The sequence below is a fragment of the Trichomonas vaginalis genome, chromosome I, assembly GCF_026262505.1.
Source record: "Trichomonas vaginalis G3 chromosome I, whole genome shotgun sequence".
In the NCBI taxonomy this organism is placed as follows: domain Eukaryota; phylum Parabasalia; order Trichomonadida; family Trichomonadidae; genus Trichomonas; species Trichomonas vaginalis.
The window spans coordinates 8,919,187-8,940,103 of NC_067203.1; the positions used below are offsets into that span (position 1 = coordinate 8,919,187).

The 20,917-nt window shown below is 30.0% G+C and overlaps 6 protein-coding genes and 1 pseudogene across 7 annotated transcripts, besides 2 other annotated features; 5 read left to right on the top strand and 2 right to left on the bottom strand.

The window, feature by feature from the left end:
• Positions 1-14,834: part of a mobile genetic element that runs on past the window's edge.
• On the top strand, positions 523-2,041 carry TVAGG3_0954730 (annotated as a pseudogene). The gene has a single exon. A coding segment is annotated over exon 1 (1,519 nt).
• TVAGG3_0954740 (uncharacterized protein) lies at positions 2,060-2,323 on the top strand (the record flags this gene model as incomplete). The annotated part of the gene is made up of 1 exon (XM_001302481.1): positions 2,060-2,323. One exon carries the CDS (start codon positions 2,060-2,062, stop codon positions 2,321-2,323), a length of 264 nt encoding a protein of 87 aa, XP_001302482.1.
• Positions 3,217-4,902, bottom strand: TVAGG3_0954750 (uncharacterized protein; the record flags this gene model as incomplete). Its single annotated transcript, XM_051253322.1, has 1 exon — positions 3,217-4,902. One exon carries the CDS (start codon positions 4,900-4,902, stop codon positions 3,217-3,219), a length of 1,686 nt encoding a protein of 561 aa, XP_051078896.1.
• A 1,573-nt stretch (positions 14,835-16,407) lies between the features above and the next one.
• On the top strand, positions 16,408-16,644 carry TVAGG3_0954760 (N-acetylmuramoyl-l-alanine amidase family; the record flags this gene model as incomplete). The annotated part of the gene is made up of 1 exon (XM_051253323.1): positions 16,408-16,644. One exon carries the CDS (start codon positions 16,408-16,410, stop codon positions 16,642-16,644), a length of 237 nt encoding a protein of 78 aa, XP_051078897.1.
• Positions 16,645-17,766: 1,122 nt separating this feature from the next.
• Positions 17,767-18,386, top strand: TVAGG3_0954770 (uncharacterized protein; the record flags this gene model as incomplete). The annotated part of the gene is made up of 1 exon (XM_051253324.1): positions 17,767-18,386. A coding segment is annotated over one exon (620 nt), but the record flags the coding sequence as incomplete, so codon positions are not given.
• A 665-nt stretch (positions 18,387-19,051) lies between these two features.
• Positions 19,052-20,917: part of a mobile genetic element that runs on past the window's edge.
• TVAGG3_0954790 (phage tail repeat-like family) lies at positions 19,129-19,521 on the top strand (the record flags this gene model as incomplete). Its single annotated transcript, XM_051253325.1, has 1 exon — positions 19,129-19,521. The coding sequence occupies one exon, from the start codon at positions 19,129-19,131 to the stop codon at positions 19,519-19,521; it is 393 nt and encodes a 130-aa protein (XP_051078899.1).
• On the bottom strand, positions 19,762-20,034 carry TVAGG3_0954800 (uncharacterized protein; the record flags this gene model as incomplete). The annotated part of the gene is made up of 1 exon (XM_051253326.1): positions 19,762-20,034. One exon carries the CDS (start codon positions 20,032-20,034, stop codon positions 19,762-19,764), a length of 273 nt encoding a protein of 90 aa, XP_051078900.1.

Consider the following 20,917-nt stretch of genomic DNA (forward strand, 5'->3'; position numbering starts at 1 on the left):
AATTGTTACTGATAAACAATTTTATGATAAAAACCATTTTATTAAAAACCATTTGATTTCTTCTGTTTTGATGAGAAATTTAAACCTAAATTAAAGAATAAAGCTGAAGAAAAAGCACATGAGAAGAAGTTATTGGGTTTAGCAATTGAGAAACAAGGAGATAACATGGTTGCTTTATGTCCTAAGTGTTATACATCATTCAACGGAATGATTGATGAAGACTCCTTCAAAAAGATTGCACAAAAAATGAAAGGTGTTAGTTTACGACAAAATAAGCAATTAACACCTAAAAATTATTTGGATATAATAAATGATAAAGTGATATTTGATGGTCAAAATATTAATTTACAACTTAAAAATGGGTCAATGACTCGCTTAACAATTGGTAAGACTGCATTAACAGGAGCACACACTAAGGCTGTATGTTGTGAAAATGGATGTTGTATGCCATTTATTTAATGAAATGCCATAGAAGAGACAAAGAGGTGGGCACCCTTAAACATTGATTTTATTTTTATATAAATGAATAGCGCAGATTTAAAAAATTTAATTGATGATTTAGTATTTAATCAAAATTTTCTTAGTTATTATGAATTAAAATCATATCTCCAAAAATATGATGAAACAATTACAGGTGATGATATGGGTGAATACTATCGGTATTATAAAAATGCAGTTTTGAAATATCATGATAAAATAATTAAACGTTTAAGAGAGAACATTAAAGAAGGAAAATATTCAAAGGGAAAAAGTAAATCACAACTTAAACAGTTGAAAGATTTCAAAAATAAAGTATTAACAGAAGAAGATATTGATGAATTATATAAATTATATAATCCTGAGCCACAAAAACCAAAGGAACAAAAACAAAAGGTGCAAAACACCCAGGTTCAGCAGCTCATAAATGAAGCACAAGCTTTAATTTATGATTCATTAGTTAAACCACATTCAGCCCGACTTTTAAATGAAGATCAACTTTTGGAATTCATCCTTCAACATAAACTCGAAGCGGGAAAGTATATCAAACCTTTATATACAGCATATTTAAAACAAATGAATAGAATACATCCAGAATTAATGAAGGAAGGAATGAAATCCAAAATCAAAGCAGATAAAATTAAACCACTTGCAACACCAAAACCCCAAACAGTACCTCCTCCTCCTTCAGTTAATCCTTCATCATTCACTTTATTATATCCATTTCAAACATTAAAGAAACAAAAAGATTTTAAAAAGGGTTTCAAGATATTAAATAAACCAATTGACCCGAAAATTCAACCGTTAAAAGGAAAAATTTAGTCGTCCATCATTTGCACCTTCACCTTATTCATACGAAATCGATCATCTGGAATATTCAAAAGGAAATATTACTTATTTATTTGCCATTAACATTAACACTAGATATTTATATTGCATTCCGGTGAAAGGGAAAACAGAACAGGAAACAAGAAGAGCTATACAATACTTACTAGATCATGAAAGAGTAGATAATATCAGGGGTGATGGTGATAAAGGATTTCAGGCAGCTATGACTCATTATTTCCCACAAATTAATTTTTACTTCTCATCCTCTCCATATACGTTTCATAATAAAATAGTTGATGCAGTAATGAGAACTCTTAGAGATGCGTTAGGGGTTAACGGTCAGATATACTGGGATGGAAATCATGACTCCATCATACAGCAGTTAGTATATTATTACAATAATACATGGCATAGAACTATTAACATGAAACCAGTGGAAATGAAAAATGATATTTCAAAAGAATGGGAATATATTAGAAAGCAAATGGAAAGGTTGAATGATGTTAAACGTGAACAAATTAATTCGGGGTTCATGAATTTTAAACAAGGGGATAAAGTTTTGATTCATCTCGATTATGGAAAAACTGATAAATCAATGACAAAAAGAAGACGAAGATTTGACACAATAGCTGAATTTGTTAGATATATTAACGGCAATGCATTAGTTGAAGTTGACAATAAATTAATAGAAATTCCGATTTATTTTATTACTCCATTATATTTAAATAATATTTAATTTTTTATTTCGTAAGAAATGAGTGACAACGAAGCAGTCAAGAGTCCAGACGATGAATATAAAAAGAAACTAAACAGAATTAAATCAAAAATATGCTATTACAAAAAGAAGCCACAATGTGGTGGGGTTGAAAACGATGAAGAAATAATCGAAAAATTAGAAACTTACCGTTCAATCCTTAAACTGAGTGAAGCAAAAATAAAAGAATTTAATAGAATAAATAAATTGATTGGAAGAGATGAATTTAATAAAGATGAATTTTTAAACTCAATCCAAATTTAATTTTTATTCCTCTTCGACAACATCTCTCTTTCCATCATTACTGCATAACCACATTTTCTCAGTTTAAGTGGTTTGTTATTTTTAACATGTTCTTGCATCATTTTTATCATTTCCTCCCTTGTTATGATTCGTGGTAAATTTTGAGCTTGTGGGGTATTCATTTATGATAAAAATAAAAATTTAAATTATGCTGTTCTAAAGTTTGTGACAACATGACATTTTGACAACAACACGAGAGGAAGGCAATAATGACTTATTTTTGAAGAACTGAAGGTGTCACCAGGTTGTCATGTTGACGACATGACATTGTGTCAACAACACGAGAGGAAGGCAATAATGACTTATTTTTGAAGAACTGAAGGTGTCACCAGGTCACCATGTGTCACCAGGTCATTTAACTTCTCTGAAAAAATGTGACAACATGACATTTTGACAACAACACGAGAGGAAGGCAATAATGACTTATTTTTGAAGAACTGAAGGTGTCACCAGGTTGTCATGTTGACGACATGACATTGTGTCAACAACACGAGAGGAAGGCAATAATGACTTATTTTTGAAGAACTCAAGGTGTCACCAGGTCACCATGTGTCACCAGGTCATTTAACTTCTTTAAAAAATAGTGACAACATGACATTTTGACAACAACACAGGAGGAAGGCAATAATGACTTATTTTTGAAGAACTGAAGGTGTCACCAGGTCACCATGTTGACGACATGACATTGTGTCAACAACACGAGAGGAAGGCAATAATGACTTATTTTTGAAGAACTCAAGGTGTCACCAGGTCACCATGTGTCACCAGGTCATTTAACTTCTCTGAAAAAATGTGACAACATGACATTTTGACAACAACACGAGAGGAAGGCAAAAATAAATTCCAATCATACTTTATAAAGCATCATTTACAGGTATTTCATCGTCAGTAAATGAATCCTCATTATCGTTTAGTTCAACCTGTTTATATAATCCTTTCATTTCTTCTTTCAAAACATAACACCATGTTTGTTTACCATCTATTCTTATCTGTTTCCTATCACATTTATCCTTAATACTCATTTGAAAGTTTTTGTCTTTCATGTCTGATGGTTTGCAGAATAGAGCATTTTTACATGTCATACCTGCATTCAATTCATCATAATGTGTATTTATCCATACATCTAAAGGATTTGTTGATAATTCAATTAAATCTTGTTTGGCTTCAGTCATCGGAATGATTCGTACATTAAATGATGAAAGGTCGTAATTGATAAAATACGTCAGTAAATTATCATAAAATTCCTTTGTGCATGAATCCATCAAATTCTTGAAGTAATCAAATTGACCCTTGAATTTACCATTAACTCTTAAAACTACATATCTTCTGTCTCCAACTTCAATTTTGACAGGGTAAACGTTATTAGTTACGAAAATGAAATTGGCAACGTTCTGAGCAGTTCTTCTGGGTTGATTTTTTTCATTAATTCTTATCTCATTATCCGTTATAATTGATTTCAAAGCGTTGAAGTTTGCGAGTCTGTCTTCACCTACATTCTTGAGTTCATTAAGTACAAGAAACATTTTATTTTCAACTACTGAGTTGAAATTACCCGTTAACTCACTTATTTCAGTAATGTTTTTGCATGAATAACCAGCGAGGAGTTCAGAAATAATGTCTGTAAATCTGTTTTTACCTGTTCCCTGAAGTCCTTTCAAAATAATTGCTGTTTCATTCTTGATTCCAGGATGTTGAATCATTGATGCAATCCAGCCGAGAAGGTATTTATACACTTCATCGTTATTATCACAAATGGCTTCTTTAATGAAATCCATAAACATCTCAATTTTTGAGTAATCAGGCTTTTCGAGAACGTTGTATTTATAACCTTGAAACGTTGAGAAAACATCTGGGGAATCTGATTTAAAGCAAACACCCTTAACAGTTAATGAGGATAATTGATTTAGTAGTACGTCCCATGCTGTTATGGTTTTACCTTCTTCATTAAATAATTTAATCATTTTGAGTGACTCTTTCATGTTTGACTGAAGAACAAATGATATTTGATTCATTTTGTCGTGGATATTATAGTCCTTTTGAATGAAATATTTGTTTCCACAATCTACAAAACGGATTACACGTGATAAATCCTCAATTACTTCAGAACTGTTTTTATACTGATGATTTTCAGCCTTGCGTCTAATATCTGTTATCAAAAACGAGTCATCAAGTTTTATATCAAATGTTATTTTTGGCTTACGTAATAAAGGCAAAACATATTCATCATAATATTCCTTTTGATAAAGTTTTAGAATCTTCACCAAAACAAATGGAGAAGTCATTAAATATGCATATCTATCACGTGCTTTTTCAAAATTACTTTTTGCATTTTCTGTTAAACTGCAGAAGTTATAAACGTTATCGTAGGCTTCATTAATTAAATGATTAGGTAACGAATTAATAGCTTGAAACAGTGTGAATAATGTAACTTCTTTTTCTAAATTCATGTTTCCACCATTATGTACTTCAAAATCACAGATGCCATCAACTATGCTCTGGGCAAGTTTATCGTCAATGTTTACATCTTTGTTTTCATTCATGATAGTCTTTATTTCTTCATTCTTCTGTTCAACTCTTACCTTAATATTCAAATCATTTAATATATCATTCACTGTTCTAGTTAATGTTGAATCATAACTTCCACGAATGAATGAGTATGTATTGATTGGTTCTGTTGCATTCTTTCGAACTCTTGAATCAGCCATAACCACTAAAGAACGTTTTGAATCATCCATAGAAGTCATTATGTCAATATCATAATCATTGCAGGAATAACATTTAATCATTCTGTTCGAGGTTGAATAGAAGAAATTAGTGTTGCAATAAATGTGAAGACCTCCTGAAGCGGTTTTAACGATAACATCTTTATCCGAAAGTTTTGATAAAATGTCTTTTCTAACTGTTTCTTTAAGTTCATCATTGTATGATTTATTGATATCAACATCTATAATCGTTAAATTCGAAATTTTATTTACTAATAAAGCTGTACCAGTTTTCCTTCCTCTTCCTCCATCATATTTGAGGTAGTTATGTAAATCAATCTTGTTTTCATTAATTCTTTCGTTGAGGGTTTTAGTTTCTGCCACAACTAATTCCTCAACTAATGAATCAATAACTTTTTCATCAGAAACGATAAAGTTGTTGTTGTTGTTTGTTGCTGTCATTTATATAGGAATAAAAAAATAAAAATAATTTTAAAACTAACCTTATTTTTGGGCCGCATCATATTTCCGTCACTGTTGTCAAAATGTCATGTTGTCACTATTTTTTAAAGAAGTTAAATGACCTGGTGACACATGGTGACCTGGTGACACCTTCAGTTCTTCAAAAATAAGTCATTATTGCCTTCCTCTCGTGTTGTTGACACAATGTCATGTCGTCAACATGACAACCTGGTGACACCTTCAGTTCTTCAAAAATAAGTCATTATTGCCTTCCTCTCGTGTTGTTGTCAAAATGTCATGTTGTCACATTTTTTCAGAGAAGTTAAATGACCTGGTGACACATGGTGACCTGGTGACACCTTCAGTTCTTCAAAAATAAGTCATTATTGCCTTCCTCTCGTGTTGTTGACACAATGTCATGTCGTCAACATGACAACCTGGTGACACCTTCAGTTCTTCAAAAATAAGTCATTATTGCCTTCCTCTCGTGTTGTTGTCAAAATGTCATGTTGTCACATTTTTTCAGAGAAGTTAAATGACCTGGTGACACATGGTGACCTGGTGACACCTTCAGTTCTTCAAAAATAAGTCATTATTGCCTTCCTCTCGTGTTGTTGACACAATGTCATGTCGTCTCATTTTTTAAAGAAGTTAAATGACCTGGTGACACATGGTGACCCCCCCCCTCATTTATTCAAAAATTCTGTAATTTCATTAATGAGGTATGCTGAATTGGAGCTCAGGACTTTCAATCCGTGCGAAACCATGCATAAACTGTCATATAAGGCGGCATGTAATCTTTACTCTGTCCCGTCGTTTGTGTATATCCTGAAACATTATGTGTATGATTACCTGAACCCTGTGTATCGTTCCAGTAACAATTAATAGCAAATTTAACGTCATCTTTAACATCATATCCTTTACCTTTTGTCATTCCTGACCAATCCCAATATCTATGCTTATGCCATCCTGCTTCGGTTGTGTTTAAATTAACGTAATGACTGTGAGCAGGTAAATTTTCGCCCATAATTGTTTTACTTCCACCGGTTTGTTTTGATGAGTTTGTACAATATAAAAAACGATCGGTTATCTGCTGCCATGTACCAAATCCAAATAATGTTGATGGATTTGTTGAATTCATTGATGTATATATTGAACCAATGGGGTAAATCATTCAAACATTGTATTAACTCAGTATTAACCCATTCCTTATCTGCTTTCTTCTTTAACTCAGTATTAACCCATTCCTTATCTGCTTTCTTCTTTAACTCAGTATTAACCCATTCCTTATCTGCTTTCTTATTTAATCCATTATGAATATTGAATTTATTATATAATATTGAAATCGTGTAAGAAGTTAAAATTGGTATTGTCATCAATATTAACATATTATTTTTGAAAATTGCTTTTTTAACATCTTGAAATTTTGTGATTTCAGACCAATTTTTTCCATCACTACTGATATTTACTAAATCACCACATCCAAAAGCAATGAAATACCCATCAATATAAAACAAATTTGTAAATCTATAATTTCGAGTAAATTTTGGAGTGAATGAATAAACCAATTCCCAATTTGGTGTTTTCTCTGGATCCTGTGAAAAATCTTGTGATAAATAAATATGTCTGTTATAACTTACAGGATATGAATACAACATACTACCTGAAACAAGAACACAAACATTTGAAGCATAACATAAAGCTTCAATGTCTCCATCAGCTTGAAAAATTTGTTCAAAACGACCAAATGGTATTGAATATGATCTATAAATTTTATCATTTTGTAGGATAAAACACATGTTGTTAATGTAATACCATTTACTTGTATAATCAATTTTCAAATCTGATGACATCATACTAAACATATAATAATTTATCCCATCCTCACTAATGAAAATTTGATTGACTTCATAAATTAGTACCCATTTATTATTAACACATCTAATAGGATTATTTGGATATTTAAATTTAACATCTTGATTTAAATTACATTTGAACCATTGGATACAATCGAATGAATAACAAGGGCAAAAATCATCTCCAACCGTTATCATTCCCATAAATTTGCCGTTATTATATTCAACATAAAAAATTCTTGGATTAATGATTGGCTCTCGTGTATCAGGATTCAAAACGGATGGAGTAAATGATTCATAGTTTTTAAAATCATTTGTTTTAAAATAATAAAGCACTCCGCCTGTATAAAATAAATACATGGTCACTCCATCGAAACATAACCATTCAATATCTTCAAATGTTTTATCTGATGATTTCATAAAATTTAAAAATGGTGGGGTAAAATAGACCTCCGATTGTTTTATTTCTTCATTAACAAATGATATATCAGCTTTCTTTGCTAACTCAGTATTAACATATTCCTTATCTGCCTTCTTAATTAACTCATTGTTAACATATTCCTTATCCGCTTTAAGGTCTAAACATCCTGAAACCCATCCTGTATCAGCTTTAGTTTTTAAAATCTTTGATGTCCGTTCATGATACCATTCAACCCTTTCTATAATTTCATTATCTTTTTCATCCACATATTCCTTATCTGCCTTCTTCACTAACGCACTAGCCACATATGCTAACTCATCGTTAACATATGTTTTATCTGCCTTCTTCATTATGTCATTTAGGAAACCTTTTATGAATTCCTCATTTAAATTAAATCTTCCAATCTTCAAAACTTTAGGAAATGCATTTAATGCGTAATATCTCTGTTCTTCTGGTGGAATTGATGTTATATCATCCGTTATTCCTTTAATTTTAGAATTCATAAATAAAATTTCTTTTATATTTGATATCACCGCACCACCTTTGCAAACGAATTCAAAATGGTCATTTTTCAATACTATCTCCAAATCTCCATATTTCAACCTTTGCGTTTGTTCTGCCGTCTTTGAATTATATGCATATGTGGCGTATGTAATGGTCTGTGGTTGCTGTTGTTTAATCATTTATTACGATTTAAAAATAAATATTTAATCCGTTATCTCATCAGCTATTTTTTCTATTTGAAATTGCCATAATATTTCATTCATGAATTCTAAATCACAATCAAATAGGTCAGTTATTCTAAATTTAATATTTGATAAATCTTTTGAATGAAGAATAAATGAATTCCCGGATAATTGAAATGGATATGATAAAGAAAATATGTTTAAGTTGATGGATAAAATGTTTTGTATTGATGGGTAAGAGTTAGGGTCTAATGTTTGATGTGAAAATCTCATTGGGGTATTAACTTTATCACATTTGATTAAAATGAAATTGGAACCAGTGTCAGAATACAAAACATCCCCAACATCTTTTTCAAAATTTAATATCCCCAACAATGAACGAAGACGAGGAGTACAAAATTTAATTTTCAGCGGAAATTTAATAAGGTTATTTATTTCATCAAGTTCAAAAAGTTTATCAGGTTTTGATTTAAAATTTTCTTCATACCATACGATAAATGATTCATTTAAATAACTTAAAATTGTGTTAATATCCCATCACTATCACATTATTTATATACATATCATACGTTTTTTCATGGTCATCTTTAATAAATGATATATAATCTGAAGGGTCTAAAAGAATGGGATTAAATTTACCACTCACAGAAACGAGAGTAACATTATAAATTCCACTAACTGTTAAATTTAATTCACAGTTATTATTCGAAATAATATTGATAATTGACATTTTTATTACGATTAAAAATATGGTAAAGCGTTATTTTCCAGTGATAAATAAAACTAGAATAAGATTACCTCAAGAATTCATAAATTCAACGAATAAGAAATTCATTCATGTTATAAATTTTAGTGTTTTCAGAAAATATGAGTCGATGTCATATTCATCATCAGGTTATATTTCACTTCATTCAAATTTAGTTCAATCAAACCCATATAATGACCATTTCATAAGATTTTCAGATGGTATTAAAAATGTAATTGATAGATTAAAATATGAACAGATTGACAATATCGAATTTTTGGAATTTTGGTTTAAATATCCCGATGGAAAAAAGATTGAAGTTAAAGATAAAGCAGATACTATAACAAAAACAATTACAATGACTGATCCGGATAGTGGGGAACAAAAAGAAATAAAACAAACGATAGAAACTGGTGAAAGGTCAATTATTATCGATTATGATTCAAAGGATTATTATTCGATAATGTTAATGCTTGAATATTAAATAGCCTTAACAAAGAATTTTTCAAGTGATATTTTATATTCATCAACTATTTTATTATAAATATCATTATATGTTAAATGAAGTTCAGTTGTTGTTCCGTTCTTTGATATCTTAATTGTGCTAATATCCTTTATAGGATTTATTTTTGCAACTGTTCCGCAGCATGAAACCTCATCATCTATGAAAAATTGAATCTTCACGTCTGAATCTTGAACATCACAAAGAATGGCGATAATGTGAATTAATGATTCATAAGGTAAAATAATTAAACCGGATTGGTCAATTAAATTTATTATTGAATCATAATTATCAGTTATGATATCGCGATATATTTTCATTAATTCAGAATTAATGTCTATTTTATATGGGTTATCAAGTGGTGCTGGGTATGTTGGATAAGTGGGAATTTCAACAGGTTCTTTACCTGGTTCAGATAAAATGATTGGGTCTCCATCTTCTTTATTTTGCTCCTCCTCTTTTTCGGTAAGTCACGAGTTAATAAATTTGGTTGAGTTGCTGACCTTGTTAATTCAGGACTAACATTAACTTTAACATTTTGAATAATTCGTGATTTATCATCATTTACATTATAACCAACCGTAATCTCTGCTTTTGCGTTTGTGTTCTTTTGACTTGTGAAACGTCTTCTCATTTATAATTGAATAAAAAAAAGAAAAATATATTTAAAGTTTTATTTAGTTGTTACGGTAATATCCCAAGGTTCATCCTTGTTTGCTTATACTTTCTTTGTAACTGCACCAATTATGTTATTGATAATGGTTTGAGTTTCTTCCAGTCTTATTTTATCATTTACAATATCTTTAATCATTTCATTACATGCATTCTTAAAACCATCCGATTTTTCTAATTTACGTCTATCACTTTCTTTAATTAAATCAAAGTTATAACCTTGTTGAGAATAAAGTGGTTTCTTTATCAATTCCTTGAACGCTTCTGAAAGTGAAGATGAAGAAATTCTTGCCACTTGAATTGGTTTAAATTCTGCTTTCATTGCTTCTTTCTGTTCATTGAACACTGGATCGAATAAAGCAACTTTAAAGAATTTCTTAGCTGGAATTTCAGGTCTCAAATTTGCATATTGACCATCAAACTGATTAACATATCGTGGTAATCCATCCGGTCCCTCTTCAATAGCGTTTAATTCTTCATTGAAATAAGAATATGGATTATGACGGTATGAAAGAATTGGTCCATCTTTACTGTCTCCGATATGTTGTTTAACAGCTTTTCCATTTTCATCAAATTGCATAGGATAACGTTCATTATATGCTTTACGTTTAGGATAATCCGTCATTGTTAATTTATACCCATTTATGACTTTAATATTTCCTTGACCATCAGTAACAAAGACTTCATTTATTCCATCAGGCTTTCCATTTGGTCCTGTAATGTCTGCTTCATGTGCTTCCCAATTTGGTCCATGACGTTTGGCATATGCTTGAGCTTCTGGTAATGTTAAAACGTTTCTCATTTGTTTAACATCCTTTTGAAGACCGGCAACAATGTGGACTAATTCTTTCATTCCGTCTGGAACTTTCATAGTTCTATTATATGCACCCTTTTTGTTTGTTCCTTGTTTTAATGGAACCTGTAGAAGATTTGCATTTCTGTCATGTTTAATTATAAATAAAAAATAAAAATTAATTATAAAAAAGTTATTCGAATTTAATGGAACCTTTATTTAAATCAACTATTATTTTTCCATGTTCTCCTAATTGTTGATATTGTGTGTAAAGTTCATTAATGCTCATTGGTAAATTCACTTGATAAAGCATAACGTTCAACTGTTGACGACTAAAACCACTGAAAATGAAAAGGGTGGACAGGTTTGATTTAATGTTTGTGCTTAATGCTTTAAAGTATTGAACAGCCAAAAGAATGAACACTGAATGTGTCGACATTGAGTTAATAATTGATTAAAATATGATTTCTCATTAGTTATTAGTTTTGATTTCACGGCATCATCTAGAAAAATTAGTGAATGCAAAAATTCTTTATCAAAATTTGAAATAGAAAGTGTTTCAAATAATTCATCCCGTTGTTTATCAATAATTTTATCCTCTAATCCTTGCTTCTTGATTGTATTATATAACTCTTTATACATTAAAAAGTTTTTCAAATAATCTTCTGCTTCTTCTTGTGATAAATAAATAATTGGAATTTTTATTAAATGCTTTAATGATTCAAATGTATCATCTGAAGGTGAACCTGAACGGTTGATATAAATTAACACATGTGAATAGGTGAAGTGTTAGCAATAATGATAATTTGTTTTAATATCGTTAATGTTTTACCTTTATTTTGTTTACCAATTGCTGCAGTGATTGAATTTAAGTAACATTCAGAATATGGAATTTTCATTAATTTTTCCTTAGATAGAGCATTTCTATTATCACTCAATGCTTCATTAATCATATCATCTACGTATGTATTATATACTCCTGCTAATTCTTCATAATTGAATTTAAATCCATTTAATCAAAAATAAATTTATAATTTTAAACATTTCTATTCATCAATATTTCATCATATGAACTTCTATACTGTGGTGGTGTACCTGTTGGATGATATTTCAAACCTTCATCCGGTGTCCATGTCCAATATGTAGTCCTAGTAAACCAAACCTGAGGAGGATTTGTCACCTTTGAACAGTAAGTGTCATTTTCACCCTGAATGATTGGATAAGCTTTCACTTGTACTGTAACTTGTGAGTTGAAAGTTTCTAATCCATCAAAGAATATACCCGCTCCATCACGTTGAACTGGAATAGTGCATAAGAATGAAGTTTGGTCTTTCCATGTTCTAGCTAATGGCGTGCCATTATCATCATTCAGTGGTCTAGTTAATGAGTCCTCGTATTCTTCTGTGCATTCATTCACTCCATCTAAATCAAAGCTTGAAGCATACGTGTAAAGAATATGTCACCCACTGTGGTCATCGCTTGATCGGGGAAGTTTCTGGAATCTATAGTGACCTGAGACCTCGAAGCATTGGATTTTCTAAAACCGTTCTTTGCATTGCATTCTTCGGAAATGTTAACACAACATCTGTAACATTATGAAGAGCGTATGAGAAATCAGAACTGATACCTTCAGGAGTGATGCAACCTCCATTTAGTGAACGAACGTCAATATGTTGAGCTGGAATCATGAATGGATCTTCCTTACTGAATAAACGTGGTATTGCTTTAACTGATTCTTCAATTAAACCGTATCCTGGTGTAATGCATTTATCCTCTAAAACTTCCATCTTTGTGCATGAAATAATAACGTCTTCAACTGTTGCGTCAGCAGATGTAGCGGCTAAGCTTGTAATTAATTTTGCAGGAAGTCCGATTTGTTGGAATTTGCGATCATATTTATAAACATGATTCATAATCTTTTCATAATTTTCATCAGTTATCTTTTCATAAACGTAATTTTGTAAATCAGCAACTCTTAACGGGTCAACCTGACAAAATACCAAAGTATCCCTGAAAACATAATATTTCAAAATGATTTCACCAAATGATTTGGATAATCATCGAACGCCTGAAATGCTAACAAATCATTTACCGGAATAATCATATCAAAAGTGACATCAACTTCTTCATTTGCTTTCTTGAAAACTTCTGAAGGGTCAATATATTTACCACATACTGAGTTATCATATTTTTGAACATTATTATATAACGAATGAACAAACTTTTTAACTTTCCTTTCTGATTTTGGTTTATATGTTGCAAATGCGAAAGATTCACGGGCGCAATCCATCTGAAGATAACCGGCATCACCTCTTTCGGTTTCTACTTCTAATTGTTTAAAGCTTTGATTTGATGATTTGTAACCAACGAATAAACGCATGCATTTAAAAGCGGCATCACATGTGAAAGCTTTATTTGAAACTAGAGTTGCTTTAACTTTGCGTTTAATATATGTGTCACCTAATTGGTTCACATCATGAGCCGGATTTGTAATTCTTAAATGAGTTTGTTTATCATCAAAATATGGAGTATCAGAGTCATAGCATGAACTTTCAAGTTCTCTATAATATCTTCTACCGTCATTCTTTGCGAATATTTCATTTATCTTTTCGAATGAATGAAATACATTTCCATTAATTGGTTTAGTGTTTGGCACTAAATAGTTAGTTCGTCATTTATGATGAAATAAAAAAATCAAAATTAAAAGATGAAAATGAATTTTAATTTTAATGAAATAATCAACTATGGCTGCAGGATTCTTTTAAAAGTTATGGGATAAAGTAAAAAGAGGAGCGCATAAAGTTTGGGAAACAATGAAGAAGGAGCAAATTGGATATTTAAGAATAAAGAAAGCAATTAGTGACGTTGGCAGAACAAATAGCACCTAATGTTCCGGGTAAGGGAAGTATTAAATAAAGGAGATAAAGTTTATCGTCGACTACCCGATATTGAGATAAAAATAATATTATATTTTCCACTACTTTCCTCCTATTTTATTAAGTATTCCTTCAGCAATTCCACCAACTGCGTTACCTGCTTGTGCTCCCATCGCTGGATTACCTGCTTTAGCACCTAATACTCCACCTTGATAGTTCCTGCCGTTTTCGCTACTGGTGCCAAAAAGTTTGCAATGGGTTTTATTATTTTCTGATGAACCCAACTTGCAGCTTTCTTAATTCCTTCCCATAACTTTTTAAAGAATCCTGCAGCCATTTCTGATTTAATATTAATTAAAAAATATATTTCATCACTTATATTCTAATTTTTATTTAATGATAAATGAAACCGATTTTAAAAATAAATGAGACAGAGGAGGAAGAAATAAATGAAAGTGAAAATGTTCAAAATAAAATAAACATTGTTAAACCCATTACTGAAACAAAAATTTTTTCATCTGTTGAAGAATTTAATGACTATTATGCTAATAATAAAAAATTATTTGAAGAATTGACAACATGTAAATTGAATAAAATGTTTAAAGTTGATGGATTCAAAATTTCAAAAATAAAAGGTGTTGTTAGTTTAAAATCTATTCCTCAATCAAGAATCACCTCATTAATGAAAATTGATGATTTAACAAAAAGAATAGAAATTATTGAAGAAAGAATGAATCAAATAATTGATTTCATAAATCATGACTCGTTGAGCCCGGGTCCTTAAAGTTCATCACTGAGTTCAAGGTTATATTCATCAAATATTTCATTATTAAATGCAACTTCTGCTAGTTTATTTATTTTTTCAATACGATCATTTGAAAGTCTATCGTTTAATTTTTTCTGAAGTTTTTCGTTACCAAGTTCTAAAATTTTACATGGATGATATGTAAATTCATGAAATTCTTTTTCCTCAGTTTTGATCATTAATTTACAAAGAACTTTTGTGGTTGGAATTCGTTTGAACCATTTATCCTTAATATTTGTTATAAATTCAATATCGGGAATTAATTCCCAAATTTTTGCATTTTCAATTAATTTATTAGTAGTATATGTTGACGGGTTTTGTGACTTTTTTTGTAAACGTAAGAATTCATACATTTTTGAGCGATTTTGTATCATTTTTTTTACATATGAAGTAAAAAATGTATGATTTTTACGGTTTTTATTCTTACGTTTTTGAATAAATCAAGATTTAAAAATTTTCAGAATCGTAAGAAATTTTCACTAAACCCACACATAATGAAATAAAAAAAAATAAAAAAAATAAAAAAATAAACTTTAAAAATTCATGTCTTACATTTTTTGAATAATTTATTTTTTTAATTAGTATGAAAATGAGTGAATCAAAATTCGTGACTGTGAATCAATTAATGAATAAACTTTCACCAATTCTCACCCATGTTAAACAAGTAGACGTTTATTTTGATGATTGCATAGAAAGTTTATTTTATAAAGGTAAGTTTAATATTAAACCTATTGCTTTTGCATTTGATGGTAAATTAATCGAAAATTCAAAAATTTGGAATTAATTCCGGATATTGAATTTATAACAAATATTAAGGATAAGTGGTTTAAACAACAAAACCTTTTCACTAAAGTTCTTTGTAGATTAATGATTAAAACTGAGGAAAAAGAATTTAACGGATTTAAATATCATCCATGTAAAATTTTAGAACTTGGTAACGAAAAACTTCAGAAAAAATTAAACGAAAGACTATCAAAAGATAAAGTTGAAAGAGTAAATAAACTCACTAAAGGTAATGATGATGAAGATGAATTTGATGAGTTCAACATTGAACTTTAAGAAACTAATGATTATTTGAATTTATGAAATCAATAATTTGATTTATTCGCTCTTCAATAATTTCTATTCTTTTTGTTAAATCATCTATTTTCATTAATGAGGTGATTCTTGATTGAGGAATAGATTTTAAACTAACCACACCTTTTATTTTTGAAATTTTGAATCCATGACCCTCCGGGTCTTGGACTCTGTCCTCAACTTTAAACATTTTATTCAATTTACACGTTGTCAATTCTTCAAATAATTTTTTATTATTAGCATAATAATCATTAAATTCTTCAACAGATGAAAAAATTTTTATTTCAGTAATTGGTTTAACAACGTTTATTTTTTGTTGAACATTTTCACTTTCATTTATTTCTTCCTCCTCTGTTTCATTTATTTTTAAAATCGGTTTCATTTATCATTAAATAAAAATTAGAATATAAGTGATGAAATATATTTTTTAATTAATATTAAATCAGAGATGGCGGCAGGATTCTTTAAAAAATTATGGGAAGGAATTAAGAAAGCTGCAAGTTGGGTTCATCAGAAAATAATAAAACCCATTGCAAACTTTTTGGCACCAGTAGCGAAAACGGCAGGAACTATCATAGGTGGAGTATTAGGTGCTAAAGCAGGTAATCCAGCGATGGGAGCACAAGCAGGTAACGCAGTTGGTGGAATTGCTGAAGGAATACTTAATAAAATAGGAGGAAAGTAGTGGAAAAATAAATATTATTTTTATCTCAATATCGGTTGTAGTCGACGATAAACCTTATCTCCTTTATTTAATACTTCCCTTACCGGAACATTAGGTGCTATTTGTTCAGCAACGTCACTAATTGCTTCTTTATTCTTAAATATCCAATTTGCTCCTTTCTTAATCCCTTCCCAAACTTTATGCGCTCCTCTTTTTACTTTATCCCATAACTTTTTAAAGAATCCTGCAGCCATAGTTGATTATTTCATTAAAATTAAAAATTCATTTCCATCTTTTAATTTTGATTTTTTTATTTATTAATAAATGACGACTAACTATTTGATGCCAAACACTAAACCGATTAATGGAAATGTGTTTCATTCATTCGAAAAGATAAATGAAATATTCGCAAAGAATGATGGAAGAAGATATTATAGAGAACTTGAATTAAATTTAACAGTTAGTGGAATTTATAATGTTACTCTCGTTTCTGTGAGTGGTAAATTTAATCCCATTCTTTTAGACCCTTCGGATTATATATCATTTATTAAAGATGACCATGAAAAAACGTATGATATGTATATAAATAATGTGATAGTGAGGGGGGATATTAACACAATTTTAAGTTATTTAAATGAATCATTTATCGTATGGTATGAAGAAAATTTTAAATCAAAACCTGATAAACTTTTTGAACTTGATGAAATAAATAACCTTATTAAATTTCCGCTGAAAATTAAATTTTGTACTCCTCGTCTTCGTTCATTGTTGGGGATATTAAATTTTGAAAAAGATGCTGGGGATGTTTTGTATTCTGACACTGGTTCCAATTTCATTTTAATCAAATGTGATAAAGTTAATACCCCAATGAGATTTTCACATCAAACATTAGACCCTAACTCTTACCCATCAATACAAAACATTTTATCCATCAACTTAAACACATTTTCTTTATCATATCCATTTCAATTATCCGGGAATTCATTTATTCTTCATTCAAAAGATTTATCAAATATTAAATTTAGAATAACTGACCTATTTGATTGTGATTTAGAATTTATGAATGAAATATTATGGCAATTTCAAATAGAAAAAATAGGTGATGAGATAACAGATTAAATATTTATTTTTAAATCGTAATAAATGATTAAACAACAACAACAACAGCAACCACAGACCATTACATACGCCACATATGCATATAATTCAAAGACGGCAGAACAAACGCAAAGGTTGAAATATGGAGATTTGGAGATAGTATTGAAAAATGACCATTTTGAATTCGTTTGCAAAGGTGGTGCGGTGATATCAAATATAAAAGAAATTTTATTTATGAATTCTAAAATTAAAGGAATAACGGATGATATAACATCAATTCCACCAGAAGAACAAAGATATTACGCATTAAATGCATTTCCTAAAGTTTTGAAGATTGGAAGATTTAATTTAAATGAGGAATTCATAAAAGGTTTCCTAAATGACATAATGAAGAAGGCAGATAAGGAATATGTTGATGAAAAAGATAATGAAATTATAGAAAGGGTTGATAGTGAATTAATGAAGAAAGCAAATTTGGTTTATGTTGATGAAAAAGATAATGAAATTATAGAAAGGGTTGAATGGTATCATGAACGGACATCAAAGATTTTAGAAGGTAAAGCCAATACAGGGTGGGTTTCAGGATGTTTAGACCTTAAAGCAGATAAAACTTATGTTAATGATGAGTTAAATAAGAAGGCAGATAAAACATATGTTAACGATGAGTTAAATAAGAAGGCAGATAAAACATATGTTAACGATGAGTTAGGGAAGAAGGCAGATAAGGAATATGTTAACGATGAGTTAAATAAGAAGGCAGATAAAACATATGTTAACGAAATATACCAAAGTTTGATAGGAACAAAAAATATTGAAACTATTGTTGGTGACTTTTCTGTCAATGAAGAAAATAAATATTTTAGATGGGTGTTTGTACAGTCCTTAAGAAATGGTATACGGTGGAAACTCATTCCGAAAAATAACAATGAAATGTATGTAAGTTATAAAAAGAATGATGGCACACAAGTTAAAGTTCCATTAGACAACAACTGCTACTTAAACTTATATGGAGACGAACAAAAGAAATATTTAAGAGTTTATGAAATGGTAGATATGACATTGCCTGACCCAGCTCCAGCACCATATTATTATGACTATGGTGTTGACGAAAGAACACTACACGCAGATGAACAAAAGCAAACATTATATTTAGATTTTTATAGATATAAAAGATATAATGCAATAGAAAAAACGAGAATAGTATATTATTATACAGATGACAGAAATAAATATTATAGTCAAGATTTTACCTACCCTGAAAACATAAGATTATATTATAAAAAATATTCTGACACAAACAAGAAGAAACCTGAAATAGTTACACTATATTTTAAGTTCAAAAGAGACAATCCTATAATATCTCATATGTTTGATTTAATGAACCCAGTAGGTTCTATTTATACATCTATGGATGCAAGAGGTCCTCAAGTAATGTTTGGTGTTGGTGCATGGGAACAAATAGTTGACAGGTTTTTGTATTGTGCAAACTCTTCAAAGGAAACAGGGGGAAGTAAAACGATTTCAGGTGAAAATTTACCTGCACATAGTCACTACGTAGATTTAAGCACATCTCAAGCGGGTTGGCATAAGCATAGATATTGGGATTGGTCAGGAATGACAAAAGGTAAAGGATATGATGTTAAAGATGACGTTAAATTTGCTATTAATTGTTACTGGAACGATACACAGGGAGAAGGAAACCATACACATAATGTTTCAGGATATACACAAACGACGGGACAGAGTAAAGATTACATGCCACCTTATATGACAGTTTATGCATGGTATAGAGTTCAATGAATGCTCAATGTTTGTGAAACAAACTTTAGGAGCTCCAAAAGAGCAAACGGCATAATTTAAATTTTTATTTTTATCATAAATGAATACCCCACAAGCTCAAAATTTACCACGAATCATAACAAGGGAGGAAATGATAAAAATGATGCAAGAACATGTTAAAAATAACAAACCACTAAAATTGAGAAAATGTGGTTATGCAGTAATGATGGAAAGAGAGATGTTGTCGAAGAGGAATAAAAATTAAATTTGGATAGAGTTTAAAAATTCATCTTTATTAAATTCATCTCTTCCAATCAATTTATTTATTCTATTAAATTCTTTTATTTTTGCTTCACTCAGTTTAAGGATTGAACGATAAGTTTCTAATTTTTCGATTATTTCTTTCCTCTCTTTATCGTTTTCAACCCCACCGCATTGCGACTTCTTTTTGTAATAGCATATTTTTGATTTAATTCTGTTTAGTTTCTTTTTATATTCATTGTCTGGACTCTTGGATGCTTCGTTGTCACTCATTTCTTACGAAATAAAAAAATTAAATATTATTTAAATATAATGGAGTAATAAAATAAATCGGAATTTCTATTAATTTATTGTCAACTTCAACTAATGCATTGCCGTTAATATATCTCACAAATTCAGCTATTGTGTCAAATCTTCGTCTTCTTTTGTCATTGATTTATCAGTTTTTCCATAATCGAGATGAATCAAAACTTTATCCCCTTGTTTAAAATTCATGAGCCCCGAATTAATTTGTTCACGTTTAACATCATTCAACCTTTCCATTTGCTTTCTAATATATTCCCATTCTTTTGAAATATCATTTTTCATTTCCACCGGTTTCATGTTTATTGTTCTATGCCATGTATTATTGTAATAATATACTAACTGTTGTATGATGGAGTCATGATTTCCATCCCAGTATATCTGACCGTTAACCCCTAACGCATCTCTAAGAGTTCTCATTACCACATCAACTATTTTATTATGAAACGTAAATGGAGAGGATGAAAAGTAAAAATTAATTTGTGGGAAATAATGAGTCATAGCTGCCTGAAATCCTTTATCACCATCACCCCTTATATTATCTACTCTTTCATGATCTAGTAAGTATTGAATAGCTCTTCTTGTTTCCTGTTCTGTTTTCCCTTTCACCGGAATGCAATATAAATATCTGGTGTTAATGTTAATGGCAAATAAATAAGTAACGTTTCCTTTTGAATATTCTAAATGATCAATTTCGTATGAATATGGATATAGTGCAAATGAAGGGCGACTAAATTTTTCCTTTAACGGTTGAATTTTTGGGTCAATTGGTTTATTTAATATTTTGAAATCCTTTTTAAAATCTTTTTGCTTCTTTAATGTTTGAAATGGATATAATAAAGTGAATGATGAA